Source organism: Mycteria americana, chromosome 1, assembly GCF_035582795.1.
Source record: "Mycteria americana isolate JAX WOST 10 ecotype Jacksonville Zoo and Gardens chromosome 1, USCA_MyAme_1.0, whole genome shotgun sequence".
Lineage (NCBI taxonomy): Eukaryota > Metazoa > Chordata > Aves > Ciconiiformes > Ciconiidae > Mycteria > Mycteria americana.
In genome coordinates, this window is record NC_134365.1 from 73,625,807 (window position 1) to 73,642,845 (window position 17,039).

A 17,039-nucleotide genomic window follows, 5' to 3' on the forward strand; every position below is an offset into this window, starting at 1 on the left:
TTCAATACTCTGTAGATTTAGGACTGATTTAACAAATGATAAAGGGAATTACCAGCTAGTGGAATTTGAATCAATGATGGCCTTTAGATACTGTGAGCAAAACCTGTAGCGGCAGGAGACACTTCTGCTTTAGGATTGTTCTGTGGGGTGTGTTTGGAAAAGAAAATTTATAAAAGCAACCAAAACCAGGTGTGTGTTGGAGGTGGCAGGGGAAATACACTGTTGTCTCCTTCTTGGGACTCTAAAATGAAGTGTTTCAGTTTCAGCTCTGACCCTGGGAGTTCATGTTATAAAATCTTTACATGTAATTTAGCACATGAATTAGGAGCTTCTGGCTCATGAAGGTTTGGTTTGGCTGGGACTGGGTTGTTCTGCCCCCTGGAGAGACCATGCTTCCTCCATATCAAGGCTGAGGTAACTGGGGAATGTTACAGCAGGATTGCAAGCTTGCAGTGCAATTTAACATTTGTATTTGTTTTCATGCAATACATTACCTTTACAAAAACAGCAAAGCCTTTACTTCCTTTTTTCCTCATGCATCTGTCTCATACAAGCAGTAGTTCTTTTATTTTCATGGAGAAAAATATACAAAAAGTCTCCTAGGCACAGAATGGAGAGGGAAAAGGAGGAGAGGCAGGCATGAATACCGCTCTAGAAACTAATGACCTGTTCTTTTCCTTGGACATTTTTAAGGAGAACACGGATGTGTCTTGACTTCTAGTTTCTGGAGAACACAAGTGGGACTGGGGAAATCTGGTTTGTTTTCAGTCCTGGCAAGAGTTTGGTGTGACAGTGGGCAAGATGTTCAAGATGAGATTCACAAGGATGCTGAAGTGCTTTGTAGATAGCTCTAAAGTCTTTACTGGGCTTTCCACAAAGGGCTTGCTCTTAGCGTGCCTTGGGTCTTTCTGTTGTCTGAACGTGTTGTTATAATTTTGTCTGAAGGACCTGTTACCCTTAAAGTAATTTCTTCTTGCTGTGCTCCAAGTGTCTTCCCAGGAGCTTTCTAGTTCCCTTTCCATTTAGTGATCTCTGTATCTCCAGCATTGAAATATTGGGTACCATCATAATTTGTATGGCTTTCTCTTTAGTCCCCACAGTTAAATCTGTTCCCCATCATAAATGCCTGCTTTGCATGTCAGAGACTAGAACCTGCTGAACTCCCTGAAGTCGTTTTATGACTTACGCTTTAGCACGTAGCTTGCTCTTTTGGGTGGTTAGATAGAAGGAGCTGCGTCATTACCTACTGCTGTTTTCTCATGTAGCTATATCCTGACTTTCTGTATGCTTCTTTTAAGCTGTCTATTTTAACCCTTGATCTTTGAAATCCTATTTTCCACCTCTTCTCTCTTTTTCTTACCTAATAAAAGCTCTGTTTCCTTTCTCTTTTTCTACAAAGAGATGTTTCTAGCCTTTTCCTACCGCCTCTTGCTGACTATCTGAAAATTTTCCCTCACAAGGTTATTTCCATGCTTACTTACATGCTTGTCTTGCATGGTTGCTAGTTTGTCCTTTCCACTGCAGGGGTTCCTATTGAGGTATATAATCTATTAGCCTCTTTTCCAAGTAGCAACCTGTCTTGTAATGATGATGACTGAGAGATGAAGGGTTAGAATAGCAGAGAAATGGGACAAGTTATCTAGTCAAAAGGCAAAAGCCATCATGAAGATGATGTATGTAAAGTTTCTACAAGTGAAGATTTAAAATACTCTTTTTCTCCCATTTAATTTGCCCAGCATCTTTTTAGTTAAACATTATTTAAAAAGTAATGCTAATTTTAGACTTCTAAATACTTGTAAAGAATGGGAGTGATACAGTCTTTTTGGTTTCAAACTTTAAAAGACGATCGCTTGGGTCTCTTGCTTGAAAAGAAGTTTTATATGTAACTTTGGGGGATTTTAATAATTATATTCATGCTTGCTTTTTCTCTTGAGTTCTTGAGAATGGGGAATATGTGAACACATGAATTTAGGATCTTAAAAAAGGGTAGGTGAAGTTAAATGAAGGGTCAGTACAAAATGCGAGTCAACACCTAAGGGAGTGAGCATTTAGGAGCTCTTGCTGATGTTAACTGGGTTCACAGACTGAGGGAAAACTATTTGGCATCAATGTGTGTTTTCTTTGTTGCTGGGGTCCTGTCCCCCTCTTTCAAATCCTTTACCTAAGCCTAGACTTAAATGCAAAGAGTTTGGGTCCTTATTCTTGACTCCTGAATCTTAAACATAAACATGAGGTATCTTCATGTGTCACCAGTCTCCATTTTCCAGATGCATACTGTAATGGGTTGGGCTTGTTTTTATCCTATTCTTTGGATGTATACAGCCAACCAGTTCTACAGCATTTTGATGCTTTCTAAGTAATCACAATGAAATTTGTCTAGAGCTGTGGGTTTTAAATTGGTCTATATATAGTGAGCATTTTCCTATAAATTTTTGATTGACTAGTTGAAGTATTTAAAATCTGTTTTGAAATCAAGGCCCCAGATATCTATATGATTGGTGATAAGGTAAAGACAGCTGTAAGACATAAATTTGCTGGTTATGGGTTATCTGCCTTGGTTTCAACTGAAATTATTATGCTGATGTGGGGGAGCAGACATGTATCTAAGAAGTGGAGTATTCCATAACAGTTTTGTAATGTAATGGAACAGTTTTGCAAAACTCTCTTTGCTGCTCTGAAGGGGAAGGAACTGTCCTGTCAAATAATGGAAGAAACACACTATTCTTTATCCTATCCTGGTTTCTTGCTGAAGTCAATTTTTGAAGTATATTCTTAGATTCTTTTGGGATGGAAAATTCTTCCATTCCTCTACATTATGAGGAACAGATCACTTGGAAGGCTACTTTAAAAAAAATATTTCTATACCTAGACTTGTTCTATCATTTTGTTGTTCTGCCATTTAGGGACATTGCTCCATTCTCACGTGACTATGATCTTACTGCAACCTCTTTGCACCTTCAGCTCTTTGCTCATGTTTCAGAACGCCTGTTAAGTTGTTTTTCTATAACATGGAGAAATAGTTGCTGTAAGATGCACCCACCCACCCACATTTATCTTCTGTAATGCATTGCTTGTTGACTCAGTTTGACTTGAGACTCAAGGTGTTGTGAAAGGTTGTGACCAATGATGTGTTACTCCACTTGTGCTTTCTAAAGATAAACCTTTTCTCTTAAAAAAAATCAATAGAAATAACATTTTCAAAGACAGCAAATTCATGTAGAAGATCAAAAATGTTTAGGAATACTCAAGCAATCAAGGTCTGCTACATTTACTTGTGGATTACGTTTAGCAGAGTTTAAGTGTCTTGCACATGAGACAGAAGTATAGTTGGGGATGAAGTCCCAGAGGCCCAAATCATGTTCTTGTTCCTCCCATCTCGGAAACAGATATTCTTCCCCTCTCTGCCCTATTCTAATCAAGTGACCCACCATCCGGCAACTGCATGGGCACGCCTGTCAGTCTTACTTGTTCTTAAACCCATGTTATCCTCATATCCAAACTACCTTGTCTTTAGTTAAGCACAAAAGCACAATAAGGAAGATGATCTGAACTTTGGTGTGGTCTCCTTGCTTCCTCCCTCCTGTATAGGCAGACTGGTAGAGCCATTTGATGGCCCATCTGAGCCGTGCATTTTGCACCCATACGTAATTCTAGTGTTGGATGTGTAGCAGTGACAGATGCTGAGCAAACAAATCGGCGCGACTCTTTCCTACATCGGGATTCATCAGGCTTTTGCCTGATGATGCATGTTCAAAGGCATTGTGAAATTTGTGGTTGTGCAGATCCGTGTCAGGGAGGCCACTGCAGCTCAGTCTGGTCTCCAGCTTCTTGCACTCATGGACAGAAGTAATGTGAGTAGACATTGATTCCTATGATGTTAACCCTTCCTTTTGATCAGTTGTTGGTAATTCTGACTAAATCTTTGAAATTGTACTACTGAATGCTCTACCTCCCTAGCAGCAGATTTATTTTTAAATAATAGTGTTACTAGTGATTTACTACTCAACTAAATGCTGAAAACATTTAATTTTAGGGTAAATAGCAAAGTAGCTTAAAGAGCCTCCATGCAACGTATTTTCTAGAATGCTTTTCCCCATGTACTCTAACTTAAAGGGGGGAAAAAAGACTCAAAGGCTCAGCTTGGCCTCAGGAACAAAAGTGCATCTTACACTGCTGTGAGTTACTCCTAAATTGCTATATACATGTTCATTTGATCTCTGTCTGCTTGACTTAATTAAAACACTGGAATGTTTGTTCAGTAGATAAGAACATTTCTGGGAGTTATTTAAATTAGTAAGTACTCTGCTTACTGTCATTAAATGTCTTTCCCCCAGCCCTCCTCCCCTACTCCTCACAGTGTGTAGCAATAAGTGATATATGACTATAAAATAATAACAGTTAAGTCACAGATGGTTGAAGATAAAACCTTTAAATGAATGCTGAATCTCGTCGCTGTTCATGTCGAAGGTTTTGGTGTGGGGGTGTGTGGTTTTGTTTTTTTTTTTTTAAATGCTTTCTAATTAAAAATACTGTTGGCTTTACTTTTTTGTTCCATTTTACATACAGTTTTCATTCTGTTCACATTTTTAATAGTAGCCATGCCTATATGTCCTGCTGCCTGCTTTTCCTACTTCCCTTGTGGCAGTATTTGCAGCAAGAGCTGATGTTGATCATGTAGAGGTGCCTTAGCAAATACCAGGCACACAGTAGCTGTGTCATGGGCTGTTTTAGTCATCCCATTTGCCAGGAGCCATTCTGCTTCTGTGACATGCTACATGTTTTGGGGTTAACATTCATGTGTCTAATATGAACACTGAGAGAGATTTTCAGTCTTCCTCCTTTGAGAACACAACCTCCTTGCATGCCACTCCTTTCTACAATTTTCTAATGATTTAAATAATGTTTAAACCTGACTGATGCATATTCAGTCCTGTTCATACTCTCATTCCCCATTGAACTAGAACTTTTGTCTTGCCTTCTGATTGCTCTTGCCTTTTTAACAGCATCAAGACTTTGGCTTCAAGAAGATTACGACTTCTCTCTCTTGTCAAAAACTTTGGATCTTGACATGAGCAAGACAATTTTTTTGGAGAGGAAGGTCATGTGAACTGGAATGACAGAAGCAGTTCCCCACTACCCAAGTAGCAAGAACAGTGTATTTGCTTTATTGAGTTAACTTCACTTCTCCAGCCTATCATGACATTTGCTTAAGCATAAACATTTGCTTAAGCTTATGGCTTCAGGATGTTTATAGGTTCCTGCAAGATCAAGGTCTTGGTGGCATGTTCATGCTGCAAGGCGGATGAGAGTCTGGTAAGGTGTCTGTTGTAGTGCTCACTGAGGGAATTCACTTCACATCATTTTAGCTGTGGTGAAGTTGTAGATTGTCTAAAAAACATATTTCAGTATAGTAATAGCAGTTGGAATAGGCTGCATAATGTTAAAATATTTAATCAAGTATTTTGATTGTTGTACGTTACCATTCGCTTTCCAGAGTATATTTTCATTTGATTTTTTTCCATCCCCTTTGTTTGAAATCTTCAGCAAGTGTTTGTATTTTTCCATTTCTCAGATTTTACTGTTGCAACTGTGGAATTTATTTTGGTCTTTTAGATATGGATGGCTTGATGTTTTACCTGTCCTTGTAAGGCATCCAGTTGCTCAACCTCTCTGAAGCAAAACATTGTTTAGGGTATCCTGATCATCACATGAATATCAAGTGTAAAGGGAAAAGACTGCTGTATCACTTTCTTTTGTTTTGTTGGTTGTTATTTTTTAATTTAATTTCAAAGAAAAAACATGGATTGGAAAGGCTTCCTACATGCCATAAGTGATCCTTTGTGCCAAGAGGTTAATAGGCTTATGGAAATGCCTGCTGCTTGCAAAATATGCAGGGCCCAGTGACCAAATATTTAAGGTTTCTACCATTCTTTTCATACCTCGTGGCTTGGAATAAACCAGAGGCTACAATTTAATTCATTGACGTGAGTTTTGTGAATTCAAAGCTAATTTGTAAAAATCCACTGTTCTTACCAAGGTTGGTTGTCTAAAGTGTTTCATAATCTAGATGTTTTCTGGAAGGCATATGTTTATTAACCTATCTTACTGTCTAGTGAAAAGCATCTTAACAGCAGGGAAATACAGATTTGTTCCGAGTAGGCAGAACTGGGGGGACGTTTGTCAACTTTTTCCATTATTTTCCTCTTTGCCATGTTGAAGATCAGTATGTGTACGCGGTCTGGTACCTTAACTGGGTTCCTCAGGTCTTTGCTGAGTTGGCTGTGTGCCTGTCACTTTTGCAGCTTGTTCCCCACTGTCAGATCACCGTTATTTGGTGCATTATTTCATGTTCTCCAGTAATATTGGCTCCCTTAGGCAGGACTTAAAAAGAATTAGGTTTGGGTTTTTTTCCACTCATAGAGTTTTGATGAACAGAGGTGAGAGGTTTGAAGTGGTTCATTAGGTAAGAGAATTATCTCCCCAAAATTCCACTGTTGCTTTGTAGTGTATATGGAAGACTAAGTGTAAGTAGTGGTTGTCATGTGCTGCCCTGTGGATAATTTCTGTGGGATCTCTTAATTTAACAAATGCACAGGGCTACAAGATACTGTAGGAAAAATGAACAATACTGTATTACTTGAGGAATGGTATGTGGTATTTACACAAACCTGTTTCTGAGGAGTATAATTCAGGCTGTCACTTCCTGATTTGCTTAATTGTGCAGCTTTAGCATTCCCCTTATATATTTAACTAAAAAGTAACTGCCACTGTTTTAATTACCCCCCCCCCCCAAAAAAAAAAAAAGGTATTATCATTATTTTCCTGAAAGTTCAAAGAATTATCATTGCTCTTAGAAAGTACACGGTCTGGGAGTGGCTTTGCTAGAGGCAGTGCTAAAATACATTGTCCTACCTCACAAGAAATTGTTAGCAGGGGGAGATATTAACAGAGAGGATTAATCTCACATATGGATGAGGGGAAGTGCAAAGCTTTCTCCTTGTGCTTCAAGCTTGACCTAAGCATAGTGTGACTGTTGCTCAAAAGGTAGGGTGCTCCCCATTGCCCATGTAGTCCTCAACAGTTCATCTGCATTTGAATGGCCAACCAGATTTGGTCAGTGAGCAGTAAATATGGGTGGCACATGTGTAGGGTGACAGCCATGTCATTTGCAAATCTGAGCAAGAAGCAGGATGGCCTTGTACCAGGCTGTTTAGGCAGCCAGCCACCATCAAGAAAATTTCATATATTAAGTATACAGAATAGTTTGCTGATATTTAAATGGTGTGTTTATCTAGTGAAAGTTTCTAAGGGTCTTTTCTGGAAATGATATGCAGGGCCCAGCAGGATAGCAAGCATTGAGCAGTGTGCAGGAGCCTCTGCATCTGGTAAGGACTTTCAGCTGGCTCATTTCTCAGCTTTTCCTCATTCTGAAAGTTGCATGCACTCGTGCTTTCATCCTTGTATTTTTCCTGTTCAGTCACTTCTACATACAGCTGTGTATGCTGGATAATACCACATTGTTTCCAATGGCTTTATTTTTGCTGAAGGTTTTATTTTTTCTTGGTTTGAATTGTGTTTCAAAACTGCAAGGCTGTGTAATACCATTCATGAAGTTGAATAATTGGAGAGGGGGAGGACGGGGGAGGAGAAGAGCTGTACAGGTGTAGATACACAGGCAGATTACTCCAGATAGCAAGAACTGCAGAGGAGTTGGCTTGTATAGCAGAAGTGCTGAGGTTATGTGGAGAGCAGAGAAGGCAGCCAGCTTGAGATGAGTGCAAGTTTGTAGCAGGGGAATAGAAAGAGAGCAGATCTACGAAGTATGTTGGATGAAGTCCATAGGGAGCTTTACAAACCAAGAAAGATATTACTTATGCTGGGTCAGGTTTCCTTCCACGCAGATGTTGTGTTAGCTCTTACATTGTCATTATCTTGGACCTCTTCAGTGTGACTAATATTGCACAAATTTCAGATCTTTTCATCTCCATGCATGCTCAAATGCAAGGAATAAACCTCGAAAAGCTTTCTCTATTGCTTGTCCTTCCACTACCCTGAAGTAAAACTTTGAAATAACTTCCCCTACTGGATTTTAAAAGATTAAATAGGGAGTGAGTATACTTTCATTTACAAATCAAAACTAACTTTAGTGCTTTGCAGTTCCAAGTACAGAACTGTAAAAAATCAAGGTGTTTTTTATGCTCCACTGTATGATAAGAATAAGGAAAGTGATTTCTGAGCTTCCTTGCTGTTTGTGATAGCTGCTTTAACTGCTATGAGTTAAAGGGACTGTGGCTAGGAAGAGGCTGTGGACATGACTATATGAACTCTATGATAATGCCTCATAAGTGCCAGCTCCGTGAAGAAACCCCAATGTTCCTGTTTCCTTTGAAAAACTTAGTCTGGTTCATTTTGATTCATGTTCCATTCCTGTGTTTCTGTGTCGTTGCTTTCTCTCCTAGCAACAGCTAATTTGGGAAGCGGCTTTTGATGGTGTATGGTATTTAGACAATGTGTGTCCAATGCCATCATCCAACCTGGCTTAGCGTAACTAGCCAGAGTTGCAAGCATATGGTAATGTCCGTAAGGAATTAAACTAAAGCCTTGAGGACTGGGCAAAGAGTCCTTCCAGAAGAGCAAGGATCTGTCAACAGAATTGTAGCCCATATGTAATTCTTACAAATCTGTGAGCGGGAAATGCCAATGCTTATTAGACCATGCATTAAATATCATTGAACAGATGTTCGGAGAGCCTTTCATTCATAGTGCTGTTAGCAATGAATGAGGTATTATGCTCCCATTCTACATTTTTAAGTGAAGTGTAAAGATAAGTTTGAAAAGGAGAAATAGTGTAAAGTGCACCTTGCTGCCATTCATGTTCCAAGACATATTTTTGTTCTGCAGTATCTAAAATTAATTATGCTGGAAGTAAGTATTTAACAATACAGTCTCAAGTTGTACAGAATATGAAATTACACAGTGAGTATTGTTTGTTTGTTTTCAATAAAATATATATGCATCTCATATGGCAGAGAGAATTTTTCAGAAACAACAGTTCTTGAGATTTAGCCTACCATTTCCTTAGGGCCGTATTATCTTTGTTCTCAGGGTTCCTTCAATATATGTGTGGTTTAATGATGTTGCTTTTAAAGAGTTTAGAAGGCTGCAGGGAAAATTAGGTGTGATATTTTCCTAAATCCTATTTGGAAAACTTCTATTAGTCTCCTCCACTTTCTTTTCCTCTCAATCCTCTCCTTGTTTTACACTAATGTGAATTACTTTCTGGAGTTTCCTGTCTCTCTCTACTGATTATAGAAGAGTCTTGGCTGTCTGACTTAATCTAATCCTGATGCTTAGTCAGCTCAATTTGTACAAAAGGATCCCACTTGAGATTCCTGTTAAAGGTCACACAGGAGGACTGTGATTTTCCCATGGGTCACTCGCAAGCACAGTGCACTGACAAAAGCCCAGATGCATGCATCTCAGACTTCAGCCTATTTGTACCTTTGTTGACCTTATGATGTACAGATAAATTTATCATGTTATGTGGGAGCTTCTTGGTCTCTCTCAACTACGGTGGTCTGAGTTTAACAAGAAAAAATAATGTTTATTTAAAAAAAAATAAAGAGAGGGAAAAAAAGCAAAAGAGTCTTGGAAAGGAGTACAAAACAGCATTCTTGAGAACTACATCCAAACTCCCAGGGCTTAGGAAAAGACCTTCCCAGAGGCTAGAGAGTACCATATCTGCCTGTCAGGGATCTCTTGCACCATCCTTAGATGTCTGATAACCAGCTGGGTGAGGGACACTGAACGGAAACACTAATGAACTATTCAGTGTCTTGGCCATGCCAGAAGTGTGGCTTCCAGAGGCTCCCAACATGGAGGAACTTAGCATCTAAAGATATTCCCTTTTTTGGTTTATTTTATCAGTTGCCAAAGAATGGTGTAAAAAGTCTGCATTTTGGACCTCAGTAGAGTGAAAAAAATACATTAAGAGAAAATAGTAATTTTGAGGCACCTTCATTCATCTGCCACCATCTTATATTCCTGTCTAGGTTCTGTATCATGCCTCCTCTTGGACTTGTGTTTTGTAAGGGAGAGTGTTAAATCAACAGCAGGTAGCCTAGAAGGCATTTCAGAGGGTTTGCATTTTATTCCTTTTTTTGTTTAATTTGTTTGGCTTGCGTTCTATGTTTTTCTGTAAGTCACAAAGACTTTTGATACCCCTTTGTAAATGATTATGGTCATGCTTATTCTTGTTTTCTCTTTGAAAGAAAAGTATGAGAAAAACATAAAGTTACTAAGTTGGCTGTGCTTTGGGTGGAGTTAGACCAGATGACCTCCAAAGGTCCCTTCCAACCTAAGTTATTCTATGATTATAAAATATTTTAATTAAAGATTCATGTTTTCTTTTGAGCTTCCCTCTCTGTAGTTTCCCCATGCAGCACTTTTGCCCGAAGCCATTTTGGAAAGAAGAGCTGTCTTTTCGTGTTCCCCTGTTTTTTGTACATTGGCATCATCAGCTGTGTGTGCATAGTTCTGGGAGTGAAGTCTTTAAGACTCCTGTGTCATCTTAGTAGCGTTTGCTGACTTGTGCAAAGAAAAGTATGGTCAGTGGAGTAGCACATCCCTTCTGATACCCTGTCAAACAAACCTGTTTCTTTGTTCTGTAAAACAGATCTGTAGCACAACGTAGCAAATGCTCAGAAACTTCCTAAATTCTGCTTCTGTACTTCTAAGTTCAGTATTTCGTATTATATTTTGTGACGCAGAAATGCTCGTTACCACCAAGTGGCACATTCATTATGAAAGCGCCCCCTTAATGAGGAGCAAAGATTTAAGAAAAGTAAGAGGACTAACATGATTCAAATAGTTTCCGCCAAAGAATTAAAGACAACAATAGGAGGAATTCTAGAAATATCAGAGCCAGTTAAAGAATTTGTCAGACCTCATTTCAGAACAGAATTTGTCATTTGTCTTAGATGTTAAATTATGTTTCACCTTGTAAAGATTAATAAAAAATACGCTAATGAGAAATGACATAAAGAACTTTATTTTGAGATGAACCTACTCTTGGGGTTAATTTGAAATGTTGCTGTTTCTTCGCCTAAAGTGGTTTCTGCTCCCCCCCTTCCCGTCTTTATTTTAACTGAGCTACCAAGCCAGAGAATTTCATTACTCATTTAGCTCTGCTTTCAAGCTCTTAACATGCTTATGTTAACCATATAATTGGGCATTTCAGAACACTAAGCAGATTAATTGATCACTAAAAATATTATCCCGTTTCACCAACAAATTACATCAAACTTAGAACTCTGAAACAAGGTACTGTTTCCTGAGCCCACGTTTCATTTGAGATTGAAAGAACAATAGGAGCCGGAAGAAAATACACTAAATTGGGAAGGAAAGGAGGAGTCGTGAGGGCAGGATAGCAGGCTGACAAATAACCATCTGGATCATCTTGCTTTCAGTATCCAGTCGTCATAAAATCTTAGGTCTGGAAAGGACATATGGTGTGATCTGTTCCAATTCTTCCCTATCATGGTCAAGCATGTTATGCATTCCTCTTCATAAACCAAACAAGTTTCTAATTCCTGACTTACTGAAAAAGCGTGGAACTCTGCAAGCGTTGCAATGCTTTTAGTGTTTGCTTGAGACTTTCCTTGAAACTTGATTTCTTTTAGCTTCAAAAAGAATTTTTATCTGGCAATGGTTAGTCCTTATCTTTTCATCTGTGTATGGTTAATTCTTTGGTGGGAGGTACTCATCAGGCCATGTGTTAAATTCCACTAATTTGTCTTATGCCAACAAAAATTACTATGGCTTTGTCTGTTTGTTATTATTTCAGAGTAATTGCCTTTTTTTTTAAGGTCTGTTTTATGTTCATTCTGTGGCAAATTCAATGGAAAGAATGTCTCAGGGCAAAGGGAAAACATGTCAAATAGCAGGAATAATGGAGTACGCAGTCTCAGATTGTGGCACTGGTGGTCTCAAACGTGACTAACAGCTTTTTGCTTTCATTTTGGTAAAACCATTAAAAAGTTAGTCCTGTTCTAAAATGACACCAAAAAATGGCAGCTGACCGGGTTGTCCTTGAAATGCATGAATGGGCTGGTGCGGGTTTCGGCTGTTTGCCTCTCTCCAGACAGCGAGAGTGCTCTCCCTGCCGGCTCTCCAGCCGAGCCTCTGGCAGCCGCTTGCGGCAGGAGTGACCCCGTGCCAGACTCCGCTGAGTCCCCGGAGTGCCAGAGCCTTGAAGACTGAATTTAAACAACAACAGCCCAAGTAAATGTAACAAAGAGAGCTTGAAAATCTTCCCTAAGAGTTTTCAAATGGCTTGCGTACTGGTCCAACTGTACTGTTGATGCAATTTTATTGGAACTGGGAATTTTAAACCTTTGGGGGATTGCTACCACTGCTTGTAAAGCATGCGTGTTGGATAAAGCGGAGCCGATGATAAAGGTCCACAGCCTTTTCATGCTGCCAGGGATGACTGAACCCAGTTCTACCTATGGGGAGCTGTGGTGTAGAAAAATTTATTTTTAAATGTGGAATGTCCTTAAGAGAGAGTTTTATCCTAGAGTTGATATACACAGATGACAAAAAATTTCATGTATAATGTGCCAGTGACAGTAATGGTTTGTGCCTGTTCACTGACTCAAAGAGTTAGATGAGGTTGAATGTAATATACGTTTTACTGTTTACTTAACTTCCTTGTTCTGCCTGTTTTTAGATGCCTCCTAGATCTCCCTTCAAGGCAAGAGTATTTCTTAGTACTTGTCTCCATAAAAATAATTTCATCTTTGTTCAAGAACTCTAGACTCTAGCTTGTTCCTCGCAATCCCATTGAAATACACGGTTTTTGCAGTATGAGTAAAATTGCTGTTGAACTGACACGCTGATTTTTGTCCTAGGACAAACCACATTCCCTTTTGAAGAATAAAGTTATTGATTAGATAAGCAGTTGTTTCTGAGTATATGTGCTATCCATCTATCCAGTCTCCGTTCTCAGCATTTCAGTTGTAAGTTGTTGGGTTTTTATTTGGCATATGGAGTTCATTTAATTTGTGAAGGTAGCAAATGCATTTAGAGTGGATCTGTGTGTTTGAAAGAGATCCCCAAGTGGTTGGAGAAGTAGCTATGGTGATCTAAGGATGTAAAGCGAGTTGTTCACTTCACCCTTGAGTCCAGAAAGGGCTTTGTATAGCATCAAATTTGCGTGCATCATGTTGTATTTATTAGCGAATCTTCTGAAGCGAGCTACTGCTGCTGCGGTGTGTAAATGCAGTAGTCCATTTTACAAAGTAATGATGTGTATCTACATACTAGAGAACAGAATTAAGCTCAGGCTTGAGCCTTGATTTTAGTCACTTGTGCTCCCTGCCCCCCCCACCCACACCCACACTCACACCCACACCCACCCACCCCTTATCTTCTCTCTTCCAGGACTTCACCCAGTGGTGCTTTTGGGCTCCCCTGTTCTGGGACTACTTGATTACCTGGTTTTGGCAGGCTTATACACAATTTTTTGTATGGTTCTGAGTAAACACTGAGACAATTTTTGCTCTAGTCTTTGTTCCCGAGAGGTGTTTGGGGGAGGATTTTTAAAAAAAAAAAAAAAAAAAAAGAAAAAGGATTGTTTTTACTGATATTCACTATAACCCTTAATAATTTCTAGGCTTTAATTTGGGGCCAAATGTGAGCACATCTTGTATTTATTTTTTGGCTAGCAGGGCAAAGTGTGTGTTTGGAAAAGGCTTCAGATTACACAGAGGCTGCTTGGACCACTGGCTTCAGCAGATGGAACTGCTTAACAGATACTCACCCCTGCTCTGTGTTCCTCCTTAAAAGGTTTTTGCATACTAATGGCCAGCATTTAGATAGCGGTATTTTGAATCTCTTGTGTAAAGTTGAGAAATAATACAGCAGATATTATAATCTGTGTCGCCTTCTCCACCCTTCTGCAATAATGTTGATTTTAAAACCAAAAAGCTATTCATTGATAAAATCTTTCCTGAGCAGGGGTCAGTTGTCCATTTCCTGAGCCATGCATAGCTCTGTTGAGAATACTATTTTTCTCAGGAACAATCCTTCCTTTTTGTAATCTCTGTTCTATTTTCCATATGCTGTCCCTGGATTATTTCCAGGGAAGAAAAGAAACCACCAAAAAAACTCCGACCAAACCAAAACCACCAAATCTCACCCCAGTTTCGGTACTGTTGCAGCATCTGTTCTCGGACTCATACGTAAGTACCTTTATATGGGGCGATTGCCATACAATTTCCATACACCAACATGTCAAAGCTCCAGTTTCTTCCTCTTGTAAACCATCTTAGACTTGCAGTAGCTTTAGGGTCAGCTTGCTTGATTAAGGACAGCAGAATTTGGTCTTGGCTTGTGTTTGTGCATCTGAAACTTTTAATCTGGAAACATTTTAGTCATTTTAGAGTGTAGTCTTGCAAACATACTTTATTTCCATCACTTACAAGGTTTATTTGAACTAAATTCTATTACACCAAATAAATATAAACAGTACTTCTGCATAATACTTTTTATCTTACGATAGCAAAACACTTTACAAACCTCAAATTCTCGAGTTTATTTCTTAGAATTACCGTACTCAAAAGCCAGGAAACGGTGGAGCATGGTTTGAAATCTTTATCTAATTATATGCAAAGCTGGCATTCATGCTGCTCCACCATCAGCAGGATAGTCAGCCTGGAGTCTGAGAAAGAGAAGTGCTGGAGAGATAAGTCATGTTTAGGGGAATGGGAGGACTCTGAGAAACAGGATATGACACAGAGGCCATGGGAAAAAGTAAAATCTCCTCCTTTGCCACAAACCCAGATGCTTGCGCTAAAGCCAGGCTTTCAGGCTGTAGCATCGTAGGCCTTGGTGAGGTGGGCTCCATGTAGGCATAAGAACAGCTATAAAGAGCAGCTGGCATTTGGGGGCCTTATACAGTGCACTCACGTGTGTGGTCAACTCTTAGTATATGATGAGTGTGAATACAAATAATTATTATTAATGCTTGGCAAAAGCAGCTGCTCGTAGAAGCCGGGACAGTCACAAAAATGAGTAATTTTATGCTGAGAGAAGATCTGGGCCTGGAACAAAACACTGGGGATCTAAGGAGGAGCCCTTAGTGTTGCTAATAAACATCCACTTAGGCAGATTTGTCACTCATGTTTCTGAAAGTTTTGTGGCTGGATGAAAAGAATGTGCTTTTATTTCTTGAGCAGCTGTGCTTTTAAATGGGTGCAGCTGTACCACAGTGTCCATTGACACCAATTGCTTCGTGATTTAGTGTATTGGTTGTAGTGGGTAAGTGTAGTTAATCAAGTAGAGAGGGTTTGTTGTTTTTTTTTTTTACTGGGAAGTGAGGAGAATCTTGCGAAATAGCTGAAGTTTGTTAGACTGGAGCCGGCACAACTGCAGCATATCTGTGACGTTACTGCGAAAGCTTTTGAGGGATATGGAAGTCGATTACCGTTTGCTGTTAGCCGAAGCACAGCTTTGCCGGAGCTGTCTCTGTTCCAGTGAGGGCATGACCTGCCACATGCAACGTGGAAGTCATTTGAAAGATTTCCTATGGCAAGAACAACACTGCAGTTATGTAATGAAGTTTTTTTTTGTTAGAAGTATGTGAAAACAGGAGCTGTGAACTTGTAGGCAATTCAGAGCAGAAATTTTTCCTTATTCTCACTCCAGAAGGTTTTTTTGGAAAGTTTAATGGAATGCTGTTTGGCATTTTTTGATGGGAGTGAGTGTGCATGTCTGTTTTGAAGAAGACTTTTTTTTTTTTAAACTATCCCATTCTAACAGTGAATTTCCTAAATTCACAGCATTAGGAGAGCGAAAGTTTTAATCTTGGCTCTGCTGACAATTTGCTGAGTAGGCTTGAAAAAGGCCTTCTGTCTTCCTGTTGTAGGGATAAATTATTAAATGTCTACAAAAAAGTTTTGTAAGTATATGCTAAGGCATTTCAGCGTAATCTTTTATAGGTAATACTGGAGCTTTAAATCCTCATCTTAAGGAATTTTTGCAAAAGTAAAAATCAGGAGGACATTGCTGCTACTCAACTTCTGTCAAAACTGAGGCGAAATATCAGGAGGTGGACTTTGTTGAGGGAGGTTGCTTTTTTATATAAATTACTACAATTTCTAGAAGATAACTCCTCTAATGATGCATGTCAATTATTTTTTGTACTATTTCTAAATATCTAATTGTCTGTGTAAATAATACAGATAATGTCACTCCAAATAAAGCCATACCATTGCACTGTTTTCCTTGAATGAAGATGCCTAATTAGTTTCCCTTTCCTCATCCAAAAAGCAAACAAAAGCCTGTCTTTTAATCTGTTAGGCAGTTTTAGTTGCCCTGGAGAGAATGGTAAAGGTCTTAAGTTTCTATCAGCTTCTTAAATCCAGGTGGCCAGGTAGAGGAGGGAAATACACATTATATTTGGAGTTTGGAGACAGTGGAGAAGAAGGAACATTGGGAGTGCGCTACTTTTCAGACAGCAGAGAATCCACAGGCAAGGGGTGTTTTAAATGGCCCCATGGCGCAGACTTCAGTAAGCGCTTGGATTACCCTCAGCAGCAAAGGCGGCAGGCTCTTGTGAGCCAAACACAAGGGGAACCCGTCTTCCTCGTTCAGTGGGACCCTGCCAGGTTTGACCTGTGATTGCACTTCGTGATACATCAGGCTTTCTAGCTCCAGCGCTTCTTTAAAAAACGTTTAAGCTCATAATTTTCTAATGGAAGCAACTTGCTGCATTGCTCAGGTGCTTTGAGATGCTGCTTTATTCATTTGAGCTCAGGAAATGCTACAGCTGCTCGGTGGTTTTGTGATGCCTTTTTTTTGTTGGTTTTGGTTTGGGGGTTTTTTTTGTTCTTTTTTCTTTTTATCATACTTGTGTCCAACTAAAGTTTAAGTTACATTAGATTTAGAGTTTTGACTCTGCTTTAAAGAGTCGTGTGAAATGAAAGTGTGAGCCAAATGCTAGACTTCTTTACCTTGTCCGTTCTTACAGGGATTTG

At 39.3% G+C, this 17,039-nt stretch overlaps 1 protein-coding gene across 7 annotated transcripts in view; it reads left to right on the top strand.

The window, feature by feature from the left end:
- PDE3A (phosphodiesterase 3A) overlaps window positions 1-17,039 on the top strand; it is a 268,394-nt gene that overhangs the window by 97,224 nt on the left and 154,131 nt on the right. Inside the window, exon 1 of one of the 7 annotated variants that reach the window (XM_075505797.1) lies at window positions 3,742-3,851. The exons of 5 other annotated variants lie outside the window; for them this stretch is intronic. In XM_075505797.1, the coding sequence (XP_075361912.1) occupies window positions 3,747-3,851 (105 nt within the window). In that variant the 5' untranslated portion in view covers window positions 3,742-3,746. Of the gene's footprint in view, window positions 1-3,741; window positions 3,852-5,230; window positions 5,314-17,039 lie in introns of those variants that run through there. One more of the 7 variants, XM_075505804.1, reaches the window with a different exon arrangement.